This window comes from Rousettus aegyptiacus, unplaced genomic scaffold, assembly GCF_014176215.1.
Source record: "Rousettus aegyptiacus isolate mRouAeg1 unplaced genomic scaffold, mRouAeg1.p scaffold_m13_p_7, whole genome shotgun sequence".
In the NCBI taxonomy this organism is placed as follows: Eukaryota; Metazoa; Chordata; class Mammalia; order Chiroptera; family Pteropodidae; genus Rousettus; species Rousettus aegyptiacus.
In genome coordinates this window covers 82,824,224-82,851,223 of record NW_023416310.1, presented here as the reverse complement: position 1 = coordinate 82,851,223, position 27,000 = coordinate 82,824,224, and the positions used below count along the sequence as shown (strand labels likewise).

Genomic DNA, 27,000 nt, shown 5'->3' with positions numbered 1-27,000 from the left:
GTCTTTTCTTCCCATGTCTGTACTTCCCCTGGTTTGCTGCGGTTGTTTGCCTGTCCCTGTGGGCACACGAGTGTGAGACTTGGGCTAATTAAGGACCACAGAATTATCACTCTCATTTTATAGATGTCACGGCGAGGCCATGCCAGATTTGGTGACTTGGCTACTCTGTGGCCGACTTGGGACTAGCACCCTATCTTTGACACAACCACCTCAAGGATCCCAGTCAGGAGCCAGACTCCTGCCTCTAGGGTTAAGAAAATGGCTTATTAAGGGGAGGCTGGTAGTTCTGGGAAGAAAACAGCCCTGTGCACAAACCTTGGGAGAAGAGCCGCGACCGGTGTGAGCAAGCAGACGAGGTAGAAAGTGGGGTCGGAAAGCTGGCCTTCCATCACCCAGTAGGGGTTGGTGGGACTGTTGCAGGTGACACAGGTGGCGTTGTACACTAGGGTTACCGCAAAGTACATCAGGAAGCTGCCTGCGAGAACCAGCCCGTGGATGACGGTCTGGAAGGAAAGAAGTGAACGCTGTTGAAGGTGCAGCTCGGGGGGCAGTGCGGCCACGCTGCTTGGCTGGCTTTGTTTTAAGCAATAGACAAAAAATTACGAAAAGTGTGCAGTTTAATGGATCATTATGAAGGAAACCCCTATGTTGTCGCTACCACTTAGCATTTGAACACACATACCCCCAAGAACCCCTAAACATCCTGTCTCACGCCCTTGACTTCGGTGATAACTTCCAAGATACCCTTCGCTAGGTTTTACCACCTTTCTGTTTCTCTGTATAGACTTTTTTAAATGTTAGTGAATAGAATCGTAGTTTGCGATTTTTTTTCCTTCCTCAGCATCGTTTGTGTGATGAATCCATGTTGTTCACATGTTAGTGTTCCGTTGTCTAATCTTATTTCGTCTGCCCGTTCGTGCTGCTTTCTTTCCCCATTCCTGTCCTCTTTTAAACATTTCGACTATTTTGTATTATTTTATTTCCCCCTTTACTAGTTTGAAAGTTACACATCCCATTTCTAGCCTTTCAGTAACGACTCAGTAAATGATAATAAGCGTTCTTAACTTAACCACAGTCTGTTTCTAACTACTTTCCCTTCCTGAATTGTACAAGGGCTTTTGAGTACTTGACTCTGTTTACCTCCCTCCTGACATATTTGTTACTGCATATTTAATTCCATCAGTTTTTTTAAAGCACAAAGGTCATTATTATAGTTTAATATGGTCAATATTCATTAAAATTTACTAACATTCACTAAAGTTTACCACTCTCTATGCCTCAATTTCTCCTTGTGTCTGGGACCTTCGACCTGAGATGTCTTTTTCCCTTTTGCTTTAAGCAGATCCTTTATAATTGCCTTTTGAGGGAGTCTGGTGGTGACTTATTCTCTGATGCTTTATTTCATTCTCATTCTTGAAAGATATTTTTGATAGATACAGAAATCTTGCTTGGCATTTATTTTCTTTCAGCATATTTAAAGTACCGTTTTCACTGTTTTATGGCTTCTGTTGTTGCTCATGAGAAGTTAGCAGTTCTTTACCTGTTCTTAAAACCTGGCTGTTTTTATGACATTTATTGTCTGTAGTGTGCTATAGTTTCCTTATGATAAATATGGATTTCTTTTTATTTTGCTTGGGTTTTGCTGACTTTTTTGAAACTGGATTGATGTATTTCATCACTTCTGCAAAATTCTCAAGTCACTGAGTCTGATCATATATGTTAGCTCTTTTAAGATACTACTCTATTTTCTATATATTTAATGCCTCTTCTACAATTTTCATTATTTTTCCTGTTTTACGTTTTGAATAAATTGACCAATTCACTAATTCTCTTCAGCTGTATCTAATTTGCAGTTAGATCAGCCATAGAAACAAATTGTAGTAGTTGTATTTTTTATTTCTAAATGTTTTTTTTTTTTTGGTCTCTTTTCCAGTCTTCCGGGTTGCTTTATATAGTTTACCACTCCAGATAGTTTAAAGCTTATTCTTTATTTCTTTTAACATAATAAATGTAGTTTTTCTATAACTTATATTTGATAATATCTATGCTTGAAATATTTGTTTATGTTTGCTTTTTTTCGGTCCTCACTAATCAGTTTCCTCGAGAGCTTGATGTTGATCGCCTTTGAAAAGTTTGTGGGGACAATTTGAGATTTAGGGTGAGATACCTTTGTCTAGAGCTTGGCGCACACAGCTGATATGAGCCTGGGCTGCAAATCTGTACGAGGCCAGCCTGCGTTGTCCTTCATACTCGTCCCTGCCCTGCTCAGGACACAGGGAATGACCTGCAGCACCTGCTAGGGAGGCCGTAGAGGCAGGTCCATTTCTGTGCGTCCCTTTCCCCTGAAGCTCTAGACTTTGGGGATCCTAATTCATTGTGGTCTCTTAATAGATTCCCACCGTGGGTGCCTGAGTTTCGATTTCTGAACTTCGTGCTCAGTCAAGTCTGCCAAAAACAAAGTTCATTTTGTGCAAAGTTGCAAACGGCCTCAAGGAAACAGAGGCGTTGGCTCAGCGTACTTCTCTAGGTTCCTCTTTGCCATAGGTTTTTATTGTACTCTCCTGTCAACTTGTTTATGCTTTGGAGGTGAGTTTTTAAAAGAATGGATTTTTAGTTGTTTTCAGTGGGAGAGGTGATCTGAATAATCCAGCCCTTGTTCCAGGAGAGGAAAGCAATTAACTACGTTTTTAAAAATTGCTTTTGTGGGGACTATGAAAACTGACACGGCTATTAAAATTCATGTTAGGTTTCCACCAAGGGAAGGAACAGACTCTCCTCCCTACGCTTCAGACATTTTCAAAAAGGAAATAAATTTTTTATAACAATTCTAGTAGTTGACTCCTTTCCCAAGAGCACGAGAAATCACTGGAAACTATGGGGAGACCTAATCTAGAGATGCTTTAGGTGGATTAATCATGCTGAATGGTGAGTGAAAGGAATAGCTTCTCTCTTTCAAAGCAGATGGACTCAGTGCTTTGAGAAAATGGGCTGAGCCACCAATCAGAGGATATAGTCTTTTTTAGCGTCATCACCTATTTACTATCCAATCAAGGCCTGATTATATTTTGAAGGACATTTTGAAAGGTTAAAAGAATATCTAATGGTTAAGAGGATCATGGAGGGCAGAGTTCCTCTTGGGAAATATCCTGGACTAGTTTTTTAAAAATGTAAGTTGTTGTGAAATATTTCAAGCATACAGATAATGAACCTCATCTACCCAACATCCAGCTTTATTAATTTTAACTTTATGTAGTATTTGCCTCAGATTTTTTTTAAAGGATTAAGTCTTATAGAAACAAAGTAGCCATGTATCCCTTATAAATGCTTTCTCTTTAATCTTGGACATAAATTCAGTGTTCATCATTTGTATGCGTATTTTATGCATACACGTTTATGTAGCCATGTTTATGGATGCTTTTACACTTTATCATGTACAGGTATCTTCTTTTTAAACTAGACATGCTTTGCGGTTTTATCTATGTTGATAGATATAACTCTATACATTTTAACTGTCTTATGGTATAAATATGCCACATTTTATTTTCCTGATGATAAACATTTAGGTTCCATTTTTTTTTTTTTTTTTTTTGCTATTAAAGACAATGGTATAATAAACACTCTTGTACACACATGCGAGACTATTTCCAGGGTGCATGCTTAGAAGTGGAACTGCATCATATAAGCACTTGAACTCCTCTAGCTAGTTTCAGATTGCTCCCCAGAGTGGTGATATCAGTTACCGTCCACTAACAGGGTACGGAAGTTCCTTGGTTGGGCTTGTCTTTAACACAGCGCTTAGTCACTCTGCCAATTAATTCAGAATTTTTACTTCTATGTTCACTTAGGTTGTCTATAGAGATTGGTCTATAATAGCTCTTCTTAAAATGTCCATGCTGATTTTGGTGTACCAGGAGTGTTCTAACCATGAAAAAAAATTGCTTATCTTTCCTGTTTTTCTAATCTGTGAAAAAACTGGTGTGAGAGATTGGGGACAGGATTACTTGTTCAGTTTCTTTAATGGTGATCGGCTTTTTCAGGTTTGCTGAATAGTCTTAACCATGTTTGGTTAAATTTTACATTTAAAGAAATGATCAACTCGGTTTACATTTAAAAATTTTTAAAAATTAATTATAATTAGCTTTTTTCATTCCTGGTATCATTTGTAGTCTGTGTCATTTCTTGGATTGGTTTTGCCAGATGTTAGTTTTACTAAAGTTTTTGAGGAGCTCAATTTTGGTCATATTAATTCTTTTCATTGTTTCCTTGATCTTTTTTCTGATTTTCTTTTAGATTTACCATGGTCATTTTTAAGCACCTCGAGTTGATTTCTCATATCTCACAAATTATGTATATGTAGTGTTATAGTCATTCAGCAACAAGTGTAATTTCCATTGTGATTTACTCTTGACGTTGTGAGTTATTTAAAAGTACGTTTTGAAAATTTCTAGCATGTTTGGTTTGGCTTTTTATTGCTTGTTTCAAATCTAAATGTTGTCAGGGAACATGGTCTTGAAGAAGATACTGATTCTTTCAAATTCCTTTCTGAGTCAGAATTTGGTCTTTTAAATGATTGGTAAGTAGTGTGTGTGGCTGAATAGATGTGTGTTTATTTGGAGCAGGATTTCATAATTAGATCTAACTATATTAGATTAAGTGTGATAATTTAAAGCTTCTATAAAAATCTCATACTGTGATTATGAATTCGTCTATTATTTCTCTTTACAATTGCTGGGTACAAAAAAATCTTATAACTTTTGCTTTTCATAGGTGAATTAAATCATTTACACTTATAGACACTGACATATTTGGATTTATTTAGAATATCTTGTATTTTTCGTGTGCCATCATTTTCTTCTTACCTTTCATCTTCTCCACATCTTACAAGAATGGATAGTTTCCTAATTTCTTTTTTTCTTTCCATTCTTTTATGGTTAACCTTAAGGTTTTAAGATACTAAATGAATATGGATTTTTATGGGAAAAAAATGGTTACATGTATTTCTCTTCTCCTATTCATGATGAAAGCTTGAGTATAAGTTAATTCCCCACTGAACAGGAACGGAACACACCAGTCCTATCTGGGGCCATGCTGTACTTTCTTCACACACATGTTTTCCTCACACGTGTTGGTTCTTAACAGCCGCAGCTTTTATATTCTTGCACCATTGCACGTCTCCTTTTAGTGAGGGTCCATAGACGGGGTAAACCTCAGCGTGTTTATGCGAAAATGTCATTTATTTTGCCCTACTCTTAAGTGATAGCGTAGCTGTTTGTTATTTCCCTCGGGTCTTTGAAGATAATTGCTCCATTGTTTTCAGGCTCCTGTTGTTCCAAGTAATTTGCCCATAGATCTTACATTTGTCTCTGTCTGCTATACCCAGGTGCTGTATCCAGATTAATTCTGATTTTTACTTTTAATGATTATCTCCAATATTGCTTCTCAACAATGCTCTCATTTTTCTTCTTTCTGAGGCTTATTATGAGGGCGCTGAGGCCACTCATTCAACTTACTATTCCTCTAAATTCCTTTTTCAGATTTTGTGTGGCATTCTGGGTGAATTCCTGATCCTACCTTCTAATTTAGTACTTTGCTCTTTGCCAAGTGTTCAATCTAGAGTGGCTCCCACAAATTACATTTTTAATTTCAGGGACAACATCTCAATTTTAAGAGTCCTGAATGTTTTCTTAGCTTGGCTTAGTTCCCTTCCTCACAGCTTCTGATAAAACTGCAATTTCAAATGCTTTTTTTTTTTTTTTCCCAGCATGTTTTCTTGATCCCAAACCTCAGACCCACTACAGTAAGTGGGGCTTACCCTACAGGAGCCAGACTCCCCACAGCCACGGCCTAGTTCCTGTGCTGGCTCCCAGAAAGCCTGCAGTTCGAGCTTGGCAAGTGCCTCCCCCTCCACATAGTGTTGCAGCCTCTTCTAGTGGTTCTTGAAACTTATCTAGTACTTAATTAAGTTTGGCTTTTTGGTTTTATCACTTTGTTCTGTAATTGTCGTGAATTGGAGTGGAGGGGGTTTCGAAGTGGGAACTCTATGAGCCGGAAGTTCCCTCGGATGGCTCTAGTAGGCCACTGACCAGCATGTCAGGGCTTGGTCTAGCTCGTGATGGGGAGGCAGGGCCACTGTAGAATGTGGGGAACACCCTGAGCCTACTCGGGGCAGTTTTCAGAAAGAGCCATTTAAATTTGGCTAAGGACAGATCTTTCTATAATGTGGTTTCTCACACCATTGAAACTTATTTCCTCATATTATTAGCAGAGTGATTAAAATCTAAAGAAAGTCAGACTGTTGGGGTTCAGATTTGCTTTCTATCTTGAACTACTTGGGGCAAGCTTCATAATGTCACTGTATCTATTTCTATATCTGTAAAATGGGAATAAGAAAGCACATATATAAACTGCAAAATCATAACCACAATAAGTTAACATCCATCACTTTGCAATATATGTTATGCTGTACACTTGTACATATACAGGGCTATATGTTTTTATCTCAATAGAAATGAAACAAACTATTGAACACAAAGGGCTCTGGGAAGTTAAATAATGCATTAAAATCATGTAGATAGGTACTGGCATATAATTTGTTTTTATAATTAACTGTTAGAAGAACTTAATGAGAAAGTTGGTATTACCTTTTTAGATATGAAAATGTGATATTTGGGCTCGAGATGTGGTTATATAGAGGCGGTTTTCTGATCTTGATCTTGAAATGGGGAGCATACCCCCCTAACACAGCATGAATAGTCTTATGTTCTCCTTGTCTCTCAAAACAACCCTGAATTTTCACTAAAATCTATTTTTGCAATTAATTGTCTCATGGTTTTATGGATGTTAGTTTCATCCTCGCTAGATAGGTAACTTAAGGCCAGGAATTTCATCTTCTGCAACTAACTTTCATCCCTATCCAAGAGGGACACAGGTAAGAAAGAGCTCAGTATGTATTTATCGAGTGGATCGTGATAAAACAACTCAGAAATTTGGATGTGGTCAGTAAGCAGGAATACAACTTTTAAGGCCAAGGGCACTCACCCAGGTCCTCATTTCCATGGCCTGGTGCAAGAGGATAGTGGCGAGGGAGATGGTGTTGATGGGTGTCCCGAAGGTGAAGACGTCGATGTCGGAGTCCTTGTAGGTCTGCAGGGGAAGGACAAACAGGCACCGTCAGACAAGCCCGTGGACTCCCGGCCTCGGCTTGGACACGGCGATTAGAAAGCATCCCTGAAGGCAAGTGTCCAGGGAGTGGGCAGGGAGCAGTGGGGAGAAGCTGTCCCGCTGCCACCAGTGTGGAAACGACGCACAGAGCAGATGAGATGAGGAGCTGACAGGGCGAGGTAATTTGGTAGCGCATTTCACAGGGAGCCATGATGGGCATACAAGAACATTTGAAATGCATGAAGGAATAAATGAACTGAGCACCCACCAGGCACGATGCCAATTGCGACAGATACTTGTGTGTCCACTTTCAAGGAGTTTACAGTTTACCTGGCGGGGCAAATGTAGTACAACTTAAAGGGGGTAAGTGTCCTAATGGAGGCAAGTACAAGGTATGCTGGGAGGACAGAAGAGGGGCTATGTCAGCTGAGACTGTAATAAGAGGAGCTAATCTCTTGGAGGGGGAAAAGGCAGTCCGGCGAAAGGCCGAACTGAGGGTGCAACGTGGTAGATCTGTTGAGGACACATAGGAGCAAAAGATTCAGCAGGAAAGACAAGCAAAAGCCTGGCAAGGGAGGGTACTGTAAGCCAGGCAATTCAAAGAAAGCACAAAATGTCCTCAACCGCTCATTGCATAGCTATGCAGGAGGATATGAAGCTAGAGGCTGGGCAGACACTACAGTTTGCCTGGTAGCAATTACTCCACATCCTGGTTACCTATCCAGAAAAACATTTATCCTTCACTATCTAAATTCTCACTGTTAACTGGGAAACCAGATTTAGATAGGATTGGTAGCTTTGCTATCTGCATTCTTGCTTTTATGTTAGATATCGTAATATTCCTTATTATCAGAACTTGCTGCTTTACCTTGGAAGCACAGATATAAATCATGGATTATAAATGTGAATATCTTCAGTACTCAAGGAGGAAACAGTGAGTGAAGAAGGCCATGGAGGCTATGGGCTCCATCTAAAGAGTCTGTGAGTCAGCTCTGGGTTTCTGCCATGAGGTAAAAGTGGTCCAGTGTAATGATAGCTTTCGAGCTTTCAAAAGCTGGCAGAAAGTAAAACAGATAAAGAGTTCTGACTTTTTAGATACCTTGGGTTGGATGTAGTTCACAGGCCACCTGTTTGGAGCCTCTAAAGTGTCTGGAAAGTGACTACTAGACTAGGATATCATATAAACAGAACCAATTCTACTTTGTGATTTGCAGAGCTAGAATGGAACTATATGACTTACCAGGTAAGGGATGAAGAAACAGATGAGGCTCTGGTAGAACGCATCCGCCATGGAAATCCAGAAAGTCAACGGGTTATAACACTGCAGGAAAGAATGCACCAACATTACCACCGCCCAAATCAAGAGTTAACACTGTTCTTTGCAAGCAACTTTATGTGGTGTTGGGGCTGACAACATGGCACTTACAGCGCCTTTTGTCTTAGAGGCCACAGAGTGGAGTGATTAAGAGCATGGACCTGGGGGTGACAGACCTCAGTTCAAGTTCCAGCTCTTCCACTAACTGTGTGAACCTGTGAAAGTCACTAAACTGCTTTGAGAATGGGTTCTTCTTCCACGAAAACTGAGTAAAAACACCAACAATTTCTCTGGGTTTCGAAAAGTCTAAATGTGATTGTGTTTAGTACCTTGTAAGCATATGTCTTAATTATTACATAAACTTGTTATCAAAATTAAAAATGGAATAAACACTTAAATGTTAGACCCAAAATCCTAAAACTCCTAGAAGAACATAGCAACATCTGTTTGGCTATATCTACTCCGAGCAAGGGAAACAAAACAAATAAATGGGCCAGCATACTAAAACATTTTGCACAGTGAAGGAAACCATCAATAAAACGAAAGACAACCTACTGAATGGGAGAAGATATTTGCAGTACATCCAAGAAGGGATTAATAGTAAACATTTATAGACACCTAGGTTGCTTTCATATCTTAGCTATGAACACACATAACTTAATACCAAAAAACCTTCAACAATCTGATTCAGAAATGGGCAGAGGACCTGATTAGACCTTTCTCTCAAGAGAACATCGAGAAGGCCAACAGACATAAGAAAAGAAACTCAAGGTCACTAATCCTAAGGGAAATGCCAACTAAAACCACAGTGAGCTGGCATCTCACACCTGTCAGAATGGTTATCATCAATAAACCAACAAACAAGTGTTGACAAGGATGTAGAGAAAAGGGAACCACTGTACACTGTTGGTGGGATTGTAATCGGTGCAGCTGCTATGGAAAACAGTGTGGAGTTTCCTCAAAAAACAACTACCATATGACCCAGCAATTCCACTCTTGAGTATATATCCAAAGAAATCCAAAACACTAATTCAAAAAGACCTTTGTACCCCGATGTCATTGCAGCGCTGTTTACAATAGCTAAGATATGAAAGCAACCTAGGTATCTATTAATAGGCAAATGGAAGGTGATACATACATACAATGGAATATTACCCAGCTAAAAAAATGAAATATTGCCATTTGAGACAATATGGTTGAACCTAAAGGGTATTATGCTAACTGAAAAAAGTCAGAGACAAATCTTGGTAATATTAGAGATTCTAAGGTTTCTAAATGGCTCTTGAAAGGATCTCATAGACCAGGATCACAGGTTGCTAAGAGCTCAATGGCTTTTGGGACAAACCTCCTCATTCTGTGCTTTTCCCTAGGAGAAGTGAAACTACAGTTTATGCTTTTGTGACATTAGCTGCGTTCCATGTCAGATACTCAAGGACATTATCCAGCCAGCACGCCCGTGGGAAGACGACAGTCGGAAGGGCCCAGGACGTGCATGTGGCATCGCCACGTCTCCTCTGCCTGAAATCCTGGGGGTTGCTCTGTCCTACCGTCTGGGTTCAGCCGGGGCCGTCCCCATATTGACGGGCGATATAACTAAGAACTCACTAGAAAGCAAAATACTCACTGGTTGTCATCCTCAACAGCAAACGAGAAACAGGCCACGAACGGGGACCAAAGTTTCTTGTCACATGGGAGGTAAGTGGCGGAATGGTGCCTGGAACACTGGGCTTCTGGCCCCCAGCCCAGCGCTCTGCCTCTGACGTCTCTGGGGTGGGGATTAGTGGCGGGGAGGTCAGGGAGAAGCCCGGGCCATCTCCCTCTGCCTGCCGTAGCCCCTTACCTCGGAGTCCTGGCCGCTCTTGTACAGGGCAGGCAATGCCAGGAGTGTTTCCGCAGAGACGTCCTTGTCGAGGACTCCGAAGACGAGAGGAGGCAAGGAGGTGAAGAAGAGATTGAAGAATATCATCTGCCAGTAATCGATCATGGTGGAGCCCGAGAAGCCGCAGAGGAACTGGTACCAGAAGAGCAGGTTGACGTAGCACTGCGGGCAGAGAGCGTGGCCGTGTGAGTGAGGACCTGCGGGCAGCTGGTCGTCAACTGCTGCCTGAAGCCTCTGACAAGGCACGACACTGACTTGGAGCTTCAGTGTCCTCAGTTGTGACATGTGAGCGAGGACTGCAGAGAACGTGGATCCTGATGCCGTCCCGACTGACCCGCTTCAGGACCCTGGGACAGTCAGGGCACCACTGGGGTGGCTACAAGCACAGCTCTCAGAGGCAGAGAGGACTGGTTTCGAATCCCTAGTTGTGTCACTTACTAGCTGTGTGACCTTGGGCCTCCTGCCCCCGAAGGGCTGGGTCACTGTTATTGTCTACCACGTTGTGCTGGTCCTGGAGCTAGGCCTAGATCTTCTCCACTCTGTGTGGCTGAGGCAGGTTTGTGTTCAAGCTAGAATTCTCTCTCTAACTCCATTATTTTGAAGAGGCTCTGTATTATTAATACTACTATTACTAATAAAAACATGTTAATAGTAACACCAATAATTGTTTGAGCTTCTATTTGTGCCCGGTATGTAATATTATAGCATATTGGTATATAGTATACAATATGGGCAATATGTATAATTTGTCCCAATCTTGTAAGATTAATATACTACTATATTATATCAATATTAATATAGCTTGATGATAATGTTACCGGCTTTACTCCAGATGCGGAATCTAGCCTCTAAGGTGTTCAGTTACTCCTCGCCCAAGGTCAGAGCTAGAAAGTGGTACAACCAGCACCTGAGTTTCCAAACCTTTTTCTCTTTGACCACCCTCAAGCCTTCTCGGTCTCAACTTTGGAATAACATTGCCATCACTATGCTGACTGAGCTTCTTCCAGCCAAAGAGCTCCATCCCTTGGTTTTTCTGCCCAGATGGCCAGGGGGAAGTTTCCTGGCTCTGAAGGAGATCTGTCCCCACCCCACACGGCTGTTAGCACCTGCTCTCAGCATTTCGTCATTGCCATCATCTAGTTTAATCTGAACAAATGAGGCATTTACTGTGTACAGGGCACTGTTCTAAGCACCTCACACATATTAACTCATATGCACACAATAACCCCGTGAGTTAGGCGGTGTCTCTATTTTACAGATGAGGAGACTGAGACAAAGAGCTTAAGTAAATTGCTTAAGGACATATTGCTATTAAGTGGCAGAGTGGGGCTGGGATTTGAGCCCAGCCTGGCTCTAGCACATGCTCTGAGCTCCCCTAGGTAACCACTGTACTTAACTCTCACGATTACGCACGTATGCAAAGTTCTCAGCACGGGGGCTGGTACATAGTGGGTTCTCTGTAAATGGTGGTGGATGTTACTGTTGGTAACTTGGTACCAAGCAGTACTGAGTACCAAGGAAACAGTACAGAAAACAGGGGCGGCGTGGAAAGCTCGGGGGAAGCGTGTGTCCCAGAGCGAGCATTAAGCTCCTTGCCCTGCACCACACACACCAGCAGTACCGAAGGGCTCCAACTAAGCCCCGGTCAGAGCCATACAACACTGTGAGCTTCAGTATCTTTGGCTCAGGTTCCCACAGAGCTGTCCTTACTGAATTACAATTTAACGTTTTTATTAAGAGTTGTTAGAAAAAAATGGCGACCCCCTGGAAGTTAATTTTCATTTCCTACAAAAATGCCATGGAAAACAAGTTCCTGAAGATTTCTACGTGGCCTTTTTCTAAGGTTTGCTTGACAAATTGTTCTTTGAGTTTAGATCTGAGAGAGTGTTTGTTTATTTATTTATTCCTGGAGAACTGCTCTGCTTGTTTGAAGCAGACATTTAATACTTAACATCTTATCCCCAGGTCCTGGTGCAATTAACTCTCCTCTCTACGGTTCCTGATCCACGGCCTTATGTTTCCTCTACAGCTTCCCTCTTGCCTTTGTGTTGTCACTGAGTCACTTAGTTGTTCTAGCCCCGTGACACTCATGCCGGAGTTTTGACATTAAAGAGTGTTTTTGTCCTCCGAGGCCCTGCTAGGACCTTGCTGACGGCCACTTCCTCTGCCCGGCTGGAGTCTGAGCACCTTGTGCAGAGAGCACTGGACCTGGTCTGGTGGCGGCAGCGCCGAGACTGGGCGCCTGCTTTTCCTCCCGAGAAGCTACAGTGCAGTAATTAATTCATTGTGCGCATTTCAGAGCAGGCAGGGTTTTAATCCCCTCCGAAATTGGTGTCGGATGTGGAAGTCATAGTTCTCCGCCCTCTAATTGCAATGGGGAGATAAGGCGGTGTCACGATCGCAGTTTCGAGCACAGCATCGGGCTGGAAATAAATATCATTTGAGCTCTGAGAGCATGTCTGGCTGCAACGTTTCCTTTTCTATTTCACAAATTCAATGCGGAGAGGAGGCTGTGCTTATTCAAAAGAACGATTCTTTTGGAAGCCAAAAAAAAAAAAAATCGAATGGGGGCATTTTTAATTCTAAGTAAACACTCTCACGCTCAGAGTGAGTTTCCTGAAATATTACCACTAATTTTTGGCCATGCTGTTTATATATATGTGTGTGTGTGTGTATATATTTACGTTAAACGCCGTGTAAAAATACTCACTCCTGAGCGAGGGTGAACTTTCCCAGCAGTACAGAGAATGGAGCAAGAGGAGAAAAAAATTAAAATTTTGCTCTGCTATTTGGCCAATGTGTTTTTCTTCCATCGCCCTGGTCTTAATCTTTCCTCTTTCCTTATGCAAATAGAAATGGGTTCTATTTGGAGATTTGGGGGATTATTCAAAGGCCCTCGAACTAGATAATGACAAACTCAGGCCCTTCTTGCCTTAGTCCAGTGCTCTGACTTCTCCCTACAGCCGCTAATGAGGGGCTTTCAAAAAGCAAGAGCCTTCGACAGCTTTCATGCCTCAGCTGGCATGTGCCTCATCCGCACCGTTAGCAACCAGACAGGAATGAATGTACTTTTTAGGAGAAACAATCGTATCTTCCCATGATTGTTTGTACAGTGCTACGTGCGTTCCAGGACTCCGGCACTAAAGCCACTGGACTGGATAATACTTGTAGGGACAGAGTCACAGTCTCCTCATATTACTGATGATAAAACTGAGGCTCAAAGAGGTAAGCAGCTCTTTCCGGTTCCTATGGCATGCTGGAGGCAGGCAAGACTGAAACCCAAGGGATCTCCTCGCTCTAAACATTTTTGTTTCGATATTCAGTGTCCTGATACCTGTGAACTCCCTGCTGGGAAGTGACATGGAGGGTCTCAGGGGAAAGCCAAAGACTCTGTCTTAAATCTTTACTTTCCCAAGGGGTGGGGCAGGGCTCTTGCGTTTGGGTGGCTCGGTCTGGGGAGGAAAGCTAAGAGAAATGTCACACTAGTTCTTCAAATCCTTCTCTGCAGTGAGAAAATAAACCTCGTTTATGGAGCCCCTCTAAGTAACAGCAGCAGCAGCAACGATGGCTAACTGTGGGGTAATTACGTGCCAATCGCTTTACGTAACGAGCGTTCATTTACTGTTCATGGTAAATACACGAGAAAGGTACTATCGCCAGCCCCATTTTACAGAAGGCAAAACTTAATGGCCCTGCACCTTACCGGACACGGAGCCTGGACACGAACCGAACGTGCGGCTCCAGAGTCCACGTCTGTAGCTACTCATGCCGCCTCCTTATGTGCTCAGTACTTTGCATACGTTACGTCCTCACAGTAACTGCACCAAATAGGTAGCATCAGCCCCGTTTCATCGAAGAAGAACTTGAAGCCCAGAGAAGTGCATTGTCCCAGCTCGCGAGGGGCACTATCGGGCTTCCAACCCCAGGCCGGCACAACGCATTGTCACGCTGAGACCCTTTGCCCATCGCTGCGGAAAGAGCTGGTCCCCGGCAAAGACTCCCAGGTGGGAGGTCACCGTGGGCTACTCACCACGTTCTTGTAGAAGTAGTACACCACCATCCGGGCCAGCCGCGAGTAGCACCAGTGGCCGTGCACGAGCAGCAGCTTCTTGAGGTGACTGAAGCGGGAGATGGCAAAGTCGCTGGACATGACGGCCTGAGAGGGCGAACAGAGACCTCGGCGTCAGTCCCCGCCCTAGTACCAGGGTGCCAGGGGCTCCCTCAAGGGCGGTCCGCACGTGGGTGGGTCCGAAAGACCCTCTGTCATTACGCGGTGCCCTCGGGGGCCTCCTTGGACTCTGACTCCCCTTCCTCTCCTCTGGAAAACCCAAACCTCATGAGACTCCAACAAGGGCAGGCCAGAAGGGACCAGTGGTCTAGTTGGGCCCGTTTCCTTTCATTTATCCAAGAGACATTTACTGTGGCCCAGTCTGTCGGGCCCCATGCTCGGGAACCGGAGGGCAGGGCCTCCCGCGCAAGTAGTCCTCAAGCCTCGGCCCACGCCCAGCCACTTCCCGAGCAGGCCATTTGCTCCACTCTCAGACCAAAGGTGTCTTCTGCCCTTGGGATTATTCAGAACAAGACCCCGTTCCTAGCCCTCTTCTAAGAGTATGAGGTTTGGACAAGCCTGGTTATAAATCATGGTATATATGTTGGTCAGGCTGTTTAACCTCTCTTGGCCTCAGTTTCCTCATCTGAAAAAAAAACCCAGAATAATCATTCCTAACGCACAGGGTTGTGGTGATTGTTAAAATTGGAACAATACCTGTAGAGTGCCTAATAGAGTTCATAAGCTAGACCCTCAAAAGGTAACTGTTCTTTCGGCCAACAAATTTAGGCAGTGACTAATGTCTGCACTGGTGGTGGGAACAGTCGTAAATGGTTCAAAACCACAGCTTGAGGCCTGTTTTAATAGGAAGCATTAGCAGCCAGTTACATGCTTCTTCCAAGCCAGATTTGGACTACATCCTTTACACTATTAAAGTGTACCAAGTAATTTATAGCAGCCGAACCATCAGGACTAACATGGCAACTGAAAATGTTGTCAGATGTTCTCGTACCTGCCACTGTTCATGGAGGGAGTTGCAACTTTGGCTGCGGGTGAGGTTCCCGGGAGGAAAGCGTGGGGTCAGCTGAAGGCTTAGCCTTCCCTGAACGGCTTTAGAACACGGGCATCACCAGCTGTCTGTGAGAAGCCAAGTGCCCTTTGACCTCCCTCTGTGTTCTGCAGGACTGGGCAGTACGGAGGTGGTGATGGAGGTTATGTAAAGGCGTAGAAGCCCCTGATGTTCAGATGATAATTCTGCAAACCTCTCAGGGAGAGGTTCTCCCAACGCTTTGAGGAATGCCTGAACTCTCCAGTTAGGGTCAAGGAAAGTGAGGAGGAAGCAAGAACAACCGAGAGGGTCAGACAGTACCTGCATGCCCTCCTGTCCCGAGATGCCTATCCCGACGTCGGCAGCTTGAATCATGCTTACGTCGTTTGCTCCGTCGCCTGAAAGAAGAGAGGCCGTGAGGTGTCTTTATCCCTGGTCCAGCTGCTGTGGGACACTGAGAAGGGGTTTGTACCATGGTTCTAAAGTGTCCCATTTGTACCTAACTGAATCCTTTTAACATCGCTCTGAACAGTCCTGCAGGAAAAGTCAACTCCTACAGTATCTGGCTTGAGAGATGTCTTTTCTTCTTTGGATAAGAAGACCTAACTTTTCTTGATCATTTGACAGATATTTATTGTGTCCTTTTTCTAGGCAGAATGTTAGTTATTGGGAGTGTAATGGTTAAGTGCGACTTGAGCAGTGGCTTACATTTTACACAAAAAGCCTTCACAGATGTAACAATGGACTTCACCGTGGAGCAAACGGAGAATCTGAGCAACCTGGGAACTCAGTAAGAGTATTCTGCCCAGTGAAGGAACCCAGGAAAATGGGAACTGGGAACTAAGATCTTTGATTGCAAGGCTGGTGTACTTTCCCCAGCTCAGTACACCATAAAATACTAACCGTGTCAAAACAGCTGAGTGGTTTGGACAGCTAAATCATCAGAAATTGTCAGTGGTGTCCAAGGACAGGAACGACATTCAGTTTTGTTTCTGAGTATAGAGAAATGGGATTGACTAATTTTTTGGTAGAGGCACATTTAGTCACACTGAGTTACTGTTCAATGAACTAAATCAGGAAATAGAAGGTTAGGGCCAGCACTATCAAACAGGTTTTTCTGTAATGACAAAAATGTCCTATGTCTTTACTGTCCAATATGGAAACCACTAGCCACATGGGACTATTGAAATGTGGCTGGTGAAATTCTATTTGTTTTTAATTTTAAACTTAAATAGCTACAGATAGCCAGATGGCAACCATTTTGGACAGCACGGCTCTATACCACAAGGCCTTTCCCAGAAGCCCAGCTCTTCCTAATGCTTTTCTTTCAGACTAGAATTCGGCAAATTTTTCTGTAAAGGGCCAAATAGTAAATATGTTAGGCTTTGTGGGCCAAGAATTAAAACTGAACAACTGTCCTTACATTTAGAAATTTAAAAATAATCCTTAGTGTCCCTATAAAAACACGCAGTGGGCTGGATTCAGCCTGTGGACTGTGGCTTATTGACTGTATTGCCTTCGTCTCCTAATCCCACCTCTTTTTCCAGAAAATTCTTATAATAATCTGCAGTTAAATTTATATTAGACATCACAGAAACTGTGGAATTGGGGTAGTCTCTTACTGTCATTATTTGGCAACGAAATTTATCTATTTAAAAAATTTTGTTATTGTAAGTAACCATTATTCTTATTATAATTTTTTTTCTTGATAAGAGAGCAATGCATAACTTTATAATCTTCCCCATAGCAGAACAAACTCACCTTTTAACCTGTTAGCAAACTAGTGGGAATAGATGTGTATAATCATGTTGTTTCCTGCCCTGCTGGTATGGGAGTGAAGATCATCTCTTACCCCGAGAAATGAAGCCTGGGCTGTTGCACTGTGTGTCTAAAGTTTTGAAGAGGACAATTCAGGGGAATAAAATCCGAATGTAGTTGCTAATGCTCTGCTCCCTGTATTCTTTCTGCCCACTCCCTTTTTTCTTTTTTTTAACTGCTTTTACACAAAGATCAGGAGGGAAAAAAAAATGTGGAATTCCAGGAAAGACAATCTCTTCCCATGTCTGATTAGGAGGAAGAGAACCCGGAACCATCTGTAAGAATGGTGTGTGCTGGGCATGGGATGGAATGGTGAATAAGTCTGACATCGTCCCTCTACACAAACAACTCATGGTCTGCTGAGCAGGCCACCGTAGGAAGCATAGCAGTGTTTTGGAGTTATGAGGGCTGTGTACTGCAGGAGCTCCCAGGGACAAGGAAGGCTAGGTGGGATCAGAGGAGGGTTTTTTTTTTTTTAAAGAGGAAAAAGCTTATGCAAAGGCTTGGGAGAGAGAGAGAGTGAGAGAGAGAGAGAGAGAGAGAGAGAGGGAGGGAGGGAGGGAGGGAGGGAGGGAGGGAGGACAGGCTCATGGAGAATGAGAAGCGGTTTCATTTGGTTGGAACACGGAGTGCTGAGTGTTGGGGAGAGGAAGATGGCTCCGGGGGGCGGGGGTGTGGAGATCAGATCGTGAAGATTCTTGTAAACCGGGGTTGGTTTTCCTGGGAGATTTGAAGTAAGTACAGTGTTCATTTCTCGGCCTCAACCACAATTAAAGTTTAGTGTCGTATGAGGAATTCTTCATCGACCAACAAGCCAGCAGTTAGCTGAGTGTACGCTTTGTGCTGGGCTTTGTATTTAGTAATGGACATACAAAATTAAATATGGGACCAGCCCAGCTTTTAAAATCTCCCCGCCAGCTCTTACTACTCAGCAGAATATCAAATCCACAAACACCTGAGGTACATAGTATTATTGTGCCATGTGTCAAGTATTGAAGGGGAAATGGTCTACACTCCAGAACTGGGTTGGCCTGAGTGTATATTAGTGAGCCGCATGGATGTTCTGAATTAGAGGTCCCTCTTGGCTTTGCCCTCCATCCAAGCCTGATATTTCCTTAGCTCACCTGCTGATCCCGGAAATGGATTCGCTCTCCCACTCTGCTCAGCCCCTGTTTTGTCTCCTGACTGCCACGACCCGATGGTCACTTTGAACTCTTTCCCTCTGTGACCATGACCCTCAGCCTAAGCATCTTGACTTTGATGCCGGCTCCTTCCCCTCCCCCCGCCTCCAGGCCAGGCCTCTTTTCAGACCGGCCTTGCCAAACATCTTGACTTTGATGCTCGTCCACACCCCCGCCCCCACCCCACCTCCAGTCCAGGCCTCTTGCCAAACTGCCACCCACATGTCAGCATGACGGGTACCTATGGCGAGGGTCATGACTCTCAGCTTGTCTCGCACCAGCTTGACGATCATGCTCTTCTGGAGCGGGGTGGAGCGGCAGCATAGGACGGACCGGCAGTACTGAGTTAACTCCAGAAATTTCTCCTCCAGCTTTCCCTGGAGAATGGCATTCAGAGTCTTCCCGTCGATGACCAATCCAACTCCTGGAACTGTAGCTCTTGAGGCGTGGGGAGGTGTCTCAGAAGGTGGGCCGAACCCGAAGAACTTGCAGTCTGGCTCCCGTGGGCCATAAAATTGCTTTACCTCTTCCAGTGCGCAGTTGAGGATGGATGCACAGGTTTCCTGTAATGAGTCAGAATGATGAATTTGGTATGAGTGAGCAGCGTCGGAAACACAGGTTGCAAATCTCACTTTACCCTTTAGTAAAATAGTTCCAGGACTCTAGCACCATTGAGGTTACTTAACTAGGAATTATCCTCCAGCTTTCATATCTCTCTGCAATATTTCAAACGGCATCAAAGCAGTATTAGTTTGGAACCAAATTCATGGCCAAAATAGAAGCGACTGCTTGGGAATGGGAGTGGAAACAGCTCAGCAAGATGAGGACCGATACGGGATGGCATAAGATAATGATACCAACCTGACGGGGAGGAATGGCAGCATGTCATGCTGGGGCGATGCTCCCTACAGCATTTTGGTCTCTCTGTTCCTCAGAGCATCACCGTGTGGTGGGCAGAGGGCGGGCGGCACTGGCTTTAGTTTAGAGATGAGGAAACTAACACAGTGAAATCTTTAGGAACTTGCCCAAGGTCATCGACTTAGTAGCGGAGGCAGATCATCACGATTTAAACTGTGGCTTCTTAGTTGAAAAAAATACATTAACCATGTGTTTATCTGTTGCTATGAATGTGTTTGTCATCATAGTGGCTAAAACTGACTATGAATGTGAGTGTCTTATCGGTTGAAAGAAACATCTTATTTTTTTCTGATGTGTACCTTGAACCAGTGAAAACGTAATTTCTTCTTATCAGTTCTCCTCCATTACTTTGGATTGTATCAAATACAAAGTCAGATTTGGGTTTTAAATATATCCTTAATGCTCTTTACCTGGTGCAAACGGCACTTTTAAACAGACAAAGGTTTTAGCATTCAACTGCATTACCAGTTTTGACAGCATTGTTTCGCTCACATGGTCTTTACTTAGCCGTGCTCTTTTATCCCTGGCACGGGATGACGATTTTCCTTTACTGTTTGCCAAAAGTTTCTTCTAACAATAAATTTTAAAATGTTCGAAGTGAGTCAATTTAAATGAAATCATTAAATAAAAAATAGTACAGGTAATATGTAGATTTTGGCCAAAATCTTGAAGACTGCTCTGAAGTGATAGGTGTGGGGACCATTGATCTAGAAGCTTCTGTGAATGCTTAGAATAATTTCAATTTAATTGGGGTGTTTTCCATGGATGATAAATGAACAGCTGAGGTTCTGTGAGCAAACGGTATGGCATCATGAAGGTGGCACGGGCCTGCAGGGTACCGCGTTCTAGACTCAGGCTTTTAGAAACTCCCAGGGTGACCCTGGACAGGCGATTCACCTCAGCGGTCTTGTTCCCTCATCTGTGGAACAGGGAGACTAGGCCATGGGTAGAATTTGGGAGAGGCAAAATTTTCTAATACATACTGCTAGACATAATAGAAATACACTGGTCAACCACGTGTGGGGATGAGGCAGAGGATATTGGGCTGGATGACTTCCAGGACCCTCTGGGCTCTTAAGATTTTGGGGTAGGGGCATTTCCCCGTGTACCCAAATCCTGCCCATGAGCCTGTTCTCCTCTCGGCCTAGGGGCTGCTCTGCACTTGGCCTTCGGGGCCCTTCGTTGGCCTCACCTGACTTTCTGTGTTGATGGAGTAGACAGTGTCCGTCTGATCCAGCAGTCTGCAGGAATAGGCGATGTTCACTGCTGTCTCCTGCTTATCTCCGGTCAACACCCAGAGCTGGATCCCAGCTTCCCGCAGAGCAGCGACTGTGTCTGGAACTCCTTCCTGCAGCCGGTCTTCGATCCCCGTGGCTCCTGGAGCGATCGGAGACACCAGAGATCACGTTCGCCCCACAGCCCTATCCAGCCAGGCAATAATTATGAAGCATCTTCCACGTTGTAGGCTGTGCAAAGCACCCAGGACACAACAGTGAAATAGAGCTGGCCCCTACCCTCTTGGAGCTCTATGGCCTGGTGAATAAGGGTCTATAACTGAGCTATATGAGGAGAGCAGAGGTGAGCACATATCGGGAGACCCGAACTTCATCTGGAAGGTCAGGGAAGGCCTTGCTGAAGAAGCGCCATTTAAGCTTAGATTTAGAAGATAAAACCAAGAGGTAGAGAAGGAAGAGAATTAATTACAGGCAGAGAGATGAGCACGTGTAAAGGCTGAGGGATCAGAGTTAAGAGAGGACACAGAAAGGGAGGCCGAGTCCGGGGCGGCAGATGAAGCCAGGAAGGGGGATGGGGTGCTGATCCTGCCGAGCCTGGGGAGGGCAGCAGGGGACTGGGGATTATTTGGTAGCCAGGAAGGCTGGCTGTTAAAGGGACTTGAGTTGGAGAGCAACAGGATCGGTTTTGAGTTTTAAGAAGATTATTCTAGGGAACGGATTGGAGTTTGGAGGAAGCAGGGTGAATTCAGGACCACAAGTTGGAGGCCGAGCAGGAGAGCCGACAGCGGAGAGGCAGGGGGAGCGGAGAGACGGGGAGAGACTGAAGTCTTTGCAGCGACTCACAGCAGAATTAATAGAGACTCAGGTTTTTGAAAATGTTCTTGGAGAGAATTAAACGCTCAGTTTCCATAATTTTTGAATCATCTCAAGCTTTGCACCAGCCCTGATGAATAGATACCCAAATATCATATAGCTGCTGGGTGATTAAGCAAAAATAAACCAGCCTTTAAATTGAGATTCATTTCAGACCACAGATGAATGGCTACCCATTTCACTCTGGGCAGGAGAAAAGCATTTCATTTCTTTTAATAATTCCAAGTGACAATAGGTTGGCAAAGCAGTTATGCTGGATGCACAGTGAAAAGATCATTGTACATCGCAGGACTGAGCGTGAGTGCAAGGCGGCTTCGAAACGGCACGGCAGTTTCTTGGTGGCAGGGTGAAATCTCTTCCCAACCCCAGTCTTCTCCTCCCCAGGCCTCTCTGAGGAAGGGAAGCCACCTGCTGTCTCGAACTGCTGTGTGTGTGAGGGCCAAACGTGAGGGCAAGGGACCTAAGGAAGGACAGTCGCTTGAGCCTCATCTTCCTCTCCAAGCGTGAGCCTGGAAGGTGAGACTCTGAAGCTGATTTATATTACAGAGAGGCAGACTGAAGAGGAGAGGAGGAAAAACACATTTATTTGTGTGAAAGAGAAAATGAAACAGGAAGGCTGTGAAAACCTTTCCCAGCCAAGGAAGCTGACAGGTCCTGACAAGCACCTTCTCTTTCTTGCAGGACCAGCTGAGCAGCAGCACTTCTTACTGAGACCAGAGTGCTCCCCCAAAACAAAATAAACCTCGGGGGGGGGGCAAGCAGGGGATCATTGCGCTAATGGGATGACATTATGGTGGCCTGGAGTGGCAAGTAAACAGAGCGGTCTGGCCTCGCTATCCTCTGGTTCCTGTTAAAATGAGTTCTGGCGGCCAGCTTTCAAGGGGGCCTCGTGGGGCAGCAGGCAAAGGCCCCTGCAGTCAACGCAGGAGACAGAAGCTGGAGGACCTGGGAGGAAGGCTCCCGCCCCCGGCAAGCCGCCCGTCTTTCCAGACCTTGCTGCCACCTTTGCGCACAAAGACGCTTCTTTCTTTTTAGAGCCACGCTGGGTCTTTACCCTTGTACCCCACCCGCTGCGCAGCCTGGAGGAGTGTGTTTTATCCAGAGAAGCTGAGGCTCAGAGCGGTGTGGGGGTGGGGGTGGGGGTGTCCCTGGGCACATGGCAAGGTCCTGACAGGGCCCAGCTGTGGGCCCTGTCCCCAGGTCAGCACTGCCCTCCAGGATGAAGGAAAGCTTCTGCCACGTGGCCAGTGTGAGCGTGCTGTTCCCGCACAGCCTTTCCCAGATCTTGCTCCCGAGCTGAGAGGGGATTAATCCTGATCGGCAAAGCCTCCCCGCTTCGCCCTCGACAGTACTCCTCCTCCAACGGAAATACAACACTGCCTCCTAACGGGTCCCCGTGCGCCTCACCTTTCCCCCAGCGTATCAGTGTGACCTCCCTCCGACACCAGCCCGAGCACCACACAACACCGTCCTGGCTTTCACTCCCTTCCCCTCCGAACTCGCGGCGTGTGATTTACATGGCCCTTTATAACCTCTGCCCTACCAGCCGGCCCAGCCTTCTCACCTCCGGGCCTTCGCTGGGCCCTTCCCGCCACCCGGAACACGCCTCCCTTGGCCCGAGCAGCTCCCCACCCCCCCCTTCGGTTCCGGCTTCCTGCACCCTCCTTGGCCCAAGGCGACGCTGGCACTTTCCACTTTATGTTTCCATCCCACCCAGGACATCTCCCAGCCTGGCCCGCGTCACACCCTGTTGGTTATTCATTTCATCATCACGTTCCCTTGCTAGACTCTGAACCTCGGGGGCGGTGGGGGGCGGGGAGGATGGGACAGGGCTTGGGGCTCTTTTTTCCCTATTGTAGCTCCAATGCCGCGTTGGCTACTGGGCACATAGTAGATGCTCAATCAACATTTGACTGAGTGGAGAGGAGGGAGCGCAGGGGGCCCCTGGGCACCCCCAGGGAGCTGAGCACAGAGCCCGGTCGGACATGGACACAGCCCGTGGTGCCGAGCGCCGGGGCACCCCGGGGAAGGCTCCGAATGAGGCCATCGCAGCGGTGTCAGAATCAGGGCCAAGAAGTCCCTTTCCGGCTTGCGGTAGTCCTATTTTTCGTTTAATGAGAACTTGTATTTACCTACCGAGTAAGGTGAGCTGGTTCTCCAGACATTGTGCCGTCTCCATCAGAAGTTCATCTCGGTTCTCGAGGGATGCCTCGGCCTCACGCCGGAAGCTGGCCCATCGCTGGAAGTCCTCCTCACTCATGACCTGCGGGGCAGGCACGGGCTCAGTCGCAGCCCTGGGTGAATCCCTCCCCCTCCCCGCATGCTGGGCATTCTACGGGCTGCCTGGGCTTCGCTACACAGTGAAATGTGGCTTTCTCCTCGATGATTATTATTTTTTTAAAATACATGAGTCAATGAAGGATTGATTGATCCTTGTGTTACATTATCACCAAACATTCATTGAGCCCCTGCCCTGCTCTGGGCACTAGAGATAGAGCAGTGACCAAGACAGACAAGATCCTGCGTGCCTGGGTTTGTGTGCTGCTGAAGGCGGAGACGCATTATTCAAATAAATAATTTAAAAGAGCATCGTTTTCAGGGAGGAGTTCTGGATAGAAAATAAAGAGGATGACGTGGTTAAGTATGACGGGGTGGGGGGACAGCGCTGGGAAGAGGGGTATTTCCGTGGGATCTTCGGGTCTCCTAGAGAAGGTGAGGTGCAAGTTGAGATCCAGTGATGGGAAGAGTTCGGTCACAGGGAGGGACACGTGCACAGGCTGTGAAATAGCAAAGCACTTGGCTCTGTTTCGCTCTACCAGCTGGCTGAAAGCTGGAGAGCCAGGCAGGAGCAGCCAGCGGTGAGGCTGCTAAGGCTCTCAGCGGCCAGATCCGGCCTGGTAGACGCCCCGCCTGCCACTGAAGGTGGCGCCCCAGAGCTGGGAGAATCCGTCTGGGGGCAGAGCCTCCTCCCGTGGTGTCCCAGAGCACTCTCAGACCCCTCTGTTGACATTACACGCACACCGTCTCTTAGGGCGGTGAATGAGTCCTTTGTCCAAGCATTGACTGTTCCTTGGTTTTCCCTCTGTGCATGTCACTATAGGGAAAACCAGGAGGACACAGGTGGGCCTTTCACTCCTGCGGAATTCGCGGTCTTACTGGAGGAGGCGAAACAGGCACAAGCGATTTCAGTGGAAACCAGGAGGTGGCGAGGGTGTAACTGCCACCTGCAGAGCAGCGAGCGCCGTTAGTGGTGAGCACGGTGGTGCCCCCGTCCCAGACTCCGCGCACGAGGGAGGGGCGTGACCACCATTTTACAGGAAGGTGAAGAAACTGCCCAAGGTCACTCGACAGGTGAGTGATGAGCCTGGGACTTGTGCCCAGGGAGGTCGGGCTTTAAAGCGGATGCTCTTAAACCCGACGTTGCACTACGCACCGTCAAAAGATGAAGAGCTAGCGGGGTTTATGGAGGAGAAATAAGTCTAGCTACCTAGAAATATACAGCCCTGCTGCCTGATTTTAGATGCCTCACTGGATACCCCTGCTCTGGGATTCAGGGCTCTTTTCCTGCCTCCTTCGTGGGGGCTTCAAAGGCAGAGACATGAGGCGGGTGATCTATGTGCTACGGCCGGGCCCAGGGCAAAGTCCTAGGGAACAGCGGGGACTGGGATCAGTCAGAGAACACAGCAGAACGCGTTCCTCGCCGAAGGGATCGGCTGCTACGTGGCTCTGGCTATTTGCCGCCATTCGAGAACGGAGACCCGGTTTGCCAGATCCTCTAAATTTTCCAGAGAAACCAGAAATTGATTTTTTTTTTTAATGTGATCGCATAAAATCTCCCAAATTTCAAATTCATGCAGATGATGCAAAGTTTAAAACCGAAGGCAAAATTATAACATTAAGACCTTTGTTTTATGAGTTGTGAGTTACCAAGTCTATGCACAACGAAAAGCAGGAAACTGGAAAGCCACATCGGTAAGGAAGGAACCTTGCCGTTCAGATTTCTGCCACGGCAAAACTGTCACAGCCGTGGGCCTCTGTGGCAAATCGAAATAGCCAACCGTGAACACGTGAAAGCGGCCGACATCAAGGGTCTGCGAAAAGCAGAGACGGCGGCTCAGGGCTGCTGCCGTTGGGCCGTGCGCTCGCGAGTCTCACCTTCTTGGCGATGCACAGCGTCCGCAGGCCGTCTCTTGCATACAAGTCCAGATGCCTCTGCGTCCAGGCTCGGATCTTCCTCACCCTCTTCTCCACAGCAGTATCAGTCACTGTCAAACGGTCAGGGTCCCCCATGAGATCACGTATAGATAGTTGGGGATCCCCATCCCTCGCTCCGAAGGCTTCAGAGGAGCAGTCTCCTCATGGCCCTCCCCAGGAACAGGGAGTCCTCCCGGCTGGCAGGGTGCCTGGGAAGGTGTCTTTAAATTGTTGGCTCCCTATAGCTGGTCACCAAAAGCCTGACTGAGAAAAGTACTACTTAACGAGGGCAGGTGGCCTAAGGTATTGTTCCTAAACATCTGTTTGCATCACAACCACCTGGAAACTTTTAAATAAGAGGGTTTCACACAGTCAGTGGAAGCCTTGCTGAATTGGGGAGGTCCAGAAGTCTGAATCCTTATTATCACCTCAGTTGTTTCTTTGTAGCCGTTTAGCCCTGGATGACCCGCTGTCTGTTAAGTGTCGGGGATGCTATCCATCACTGGCTCTGTCCTCTGTCTCAAGATAGCTATGGACCTGAGTCTCGTTGCTAAGTTCTTCGCCACAGTGGGTTTGCTGAGATAACCTTTCTTCCTAGACAAGAAATGGTCTTAGAAAAAATATTTTGCATTTCCTATACATTTAGTGTTTAGACTGAAAACTATTTCATCGTGTTGCCCAAAGTCCCCTCTATGAAGTCCCTAATCTATTTCTTTTAGAAAAAAATTTATTGTTTTCTCTTGAAATCTCAGTGCTTTTTATCTACCAGATTATAAAGAGGTTTTCATCTGGGGTTGGCAGGGATGGGGCGGGATTGATGCCATCACCACTTCTTTATCTAAGATGTCGCAGACATCCCTAATCAGGTGCAGCGCTTTGTAAAGCTGAGCTTGGAAACAACTTCGGAATCCTTTACCGGTGCTAAATTGAGCTCTTCAGAGGCCGTAAGCAGTAAACAGATGTTGTGTGCCTCATCCTTACCTCCACACGACGCGAAATTAAAAATACAATTATTAACGGTAAGATAAGAAAGCCCAGCGAGCTGATTTTTCCTGTGATTTCAATCCAAGGCTGTTTTTATGCACTATAAAACCCCTTTCGCCAAAGATTATTTTCGAATTTTTCAGGTGTTCCTGTTTTTCCTGGTGTCTTGAGCACAGTCTTTATGCATTGCCTTATTGAGCGCTATTTACAATATTTTATTTTCAAAGGTATCATCACCTGAGATTAAACTCTTTTGCCTTCTACTTGTGTGCCTTTGAGTTGACCTTTTTTTGCTCAGGCTACCAGAAACCTCAGGGTCAAAATGAATGTTCGAACACTATAAATA

At 45.7% G+C, this 27,000-nt stretch overlaps 1 protein-coding gene and 1 long non-coding RNA gene across 4 annotated transcripts in view; one reads left to right on the top strand and one right to left on the bottom strand.

The window, feature by feature from the left end:
• LOC107521898 overlaps positions 1 to 10,447 on the top strand; it is a 46,107-nt gene extending 35,660 nt beyond the window's left edge. For both annotated transcript variants that reach the window (XR_001599674.2, XR_001599675.2), the window contains exons 3-4: positions 9,847 to 10,171; positions 10,344 to 10,447. This is a non-coding gene — a long non-coding RNA (uncharacterized LOC107521898). The remainder of the gene's footprint in view (positions 1 to 9,846; positions 10,172 to 10,343) is intronic.
• ATP10B (ATPase phospholipid transporting 10B (putative)) overlaps positions 1 to 27,000 on the bottom strand; it is a 234,197-nt gene that overhangs the window by 5,106 nt on the left and 202,091 nt on the right. For both annotated transcript variants that reach the window (XM_036224184.1, XM_016167062.2), the window contains 10 exons: positions 25,632 to 25,741; positions 23,613 to 23,739; positions 20,561 to 20,745; positions 18,692 to 19,013; positions 15,773 to 15,849; positions 14,386 to 14,511; positions 10,317 to 10,517; positions 8,402 to 8,482; positions 7,039 to 7,143; positions 316 to 503 (listed from right to left, as the gene is read on the bottom strand). In XM_036224184.1, coding sequence (XP_036080077.1) covers positions 316 to 503; positions 7,039 to 7,143; positions 8,402 to 8,482; positions 10,317 to 10,517; positions 14,386 to 14,511; positions 15,773 to 15,849; positions 18,692 to 19,013; positions 20,561 to 20,745; positions 23,613 to 23,739; positions 25,632 to 25,741 — 1,522 coding nt within the window. The remainder of the gene's footprint in view (positions 1 to 315; positions 504 to 7,038; positions 7,144 to 8,401; positions 8,483 to 10,316; positions 10,518 to 14,385; positions 14,512 to 15,772; positions 15,850 to 18,691; positions 19,014 to 20,560; positions 20,746 to 23,612; positions 23,740 to 25,631; positions 25,742 to 27,000) is intronic.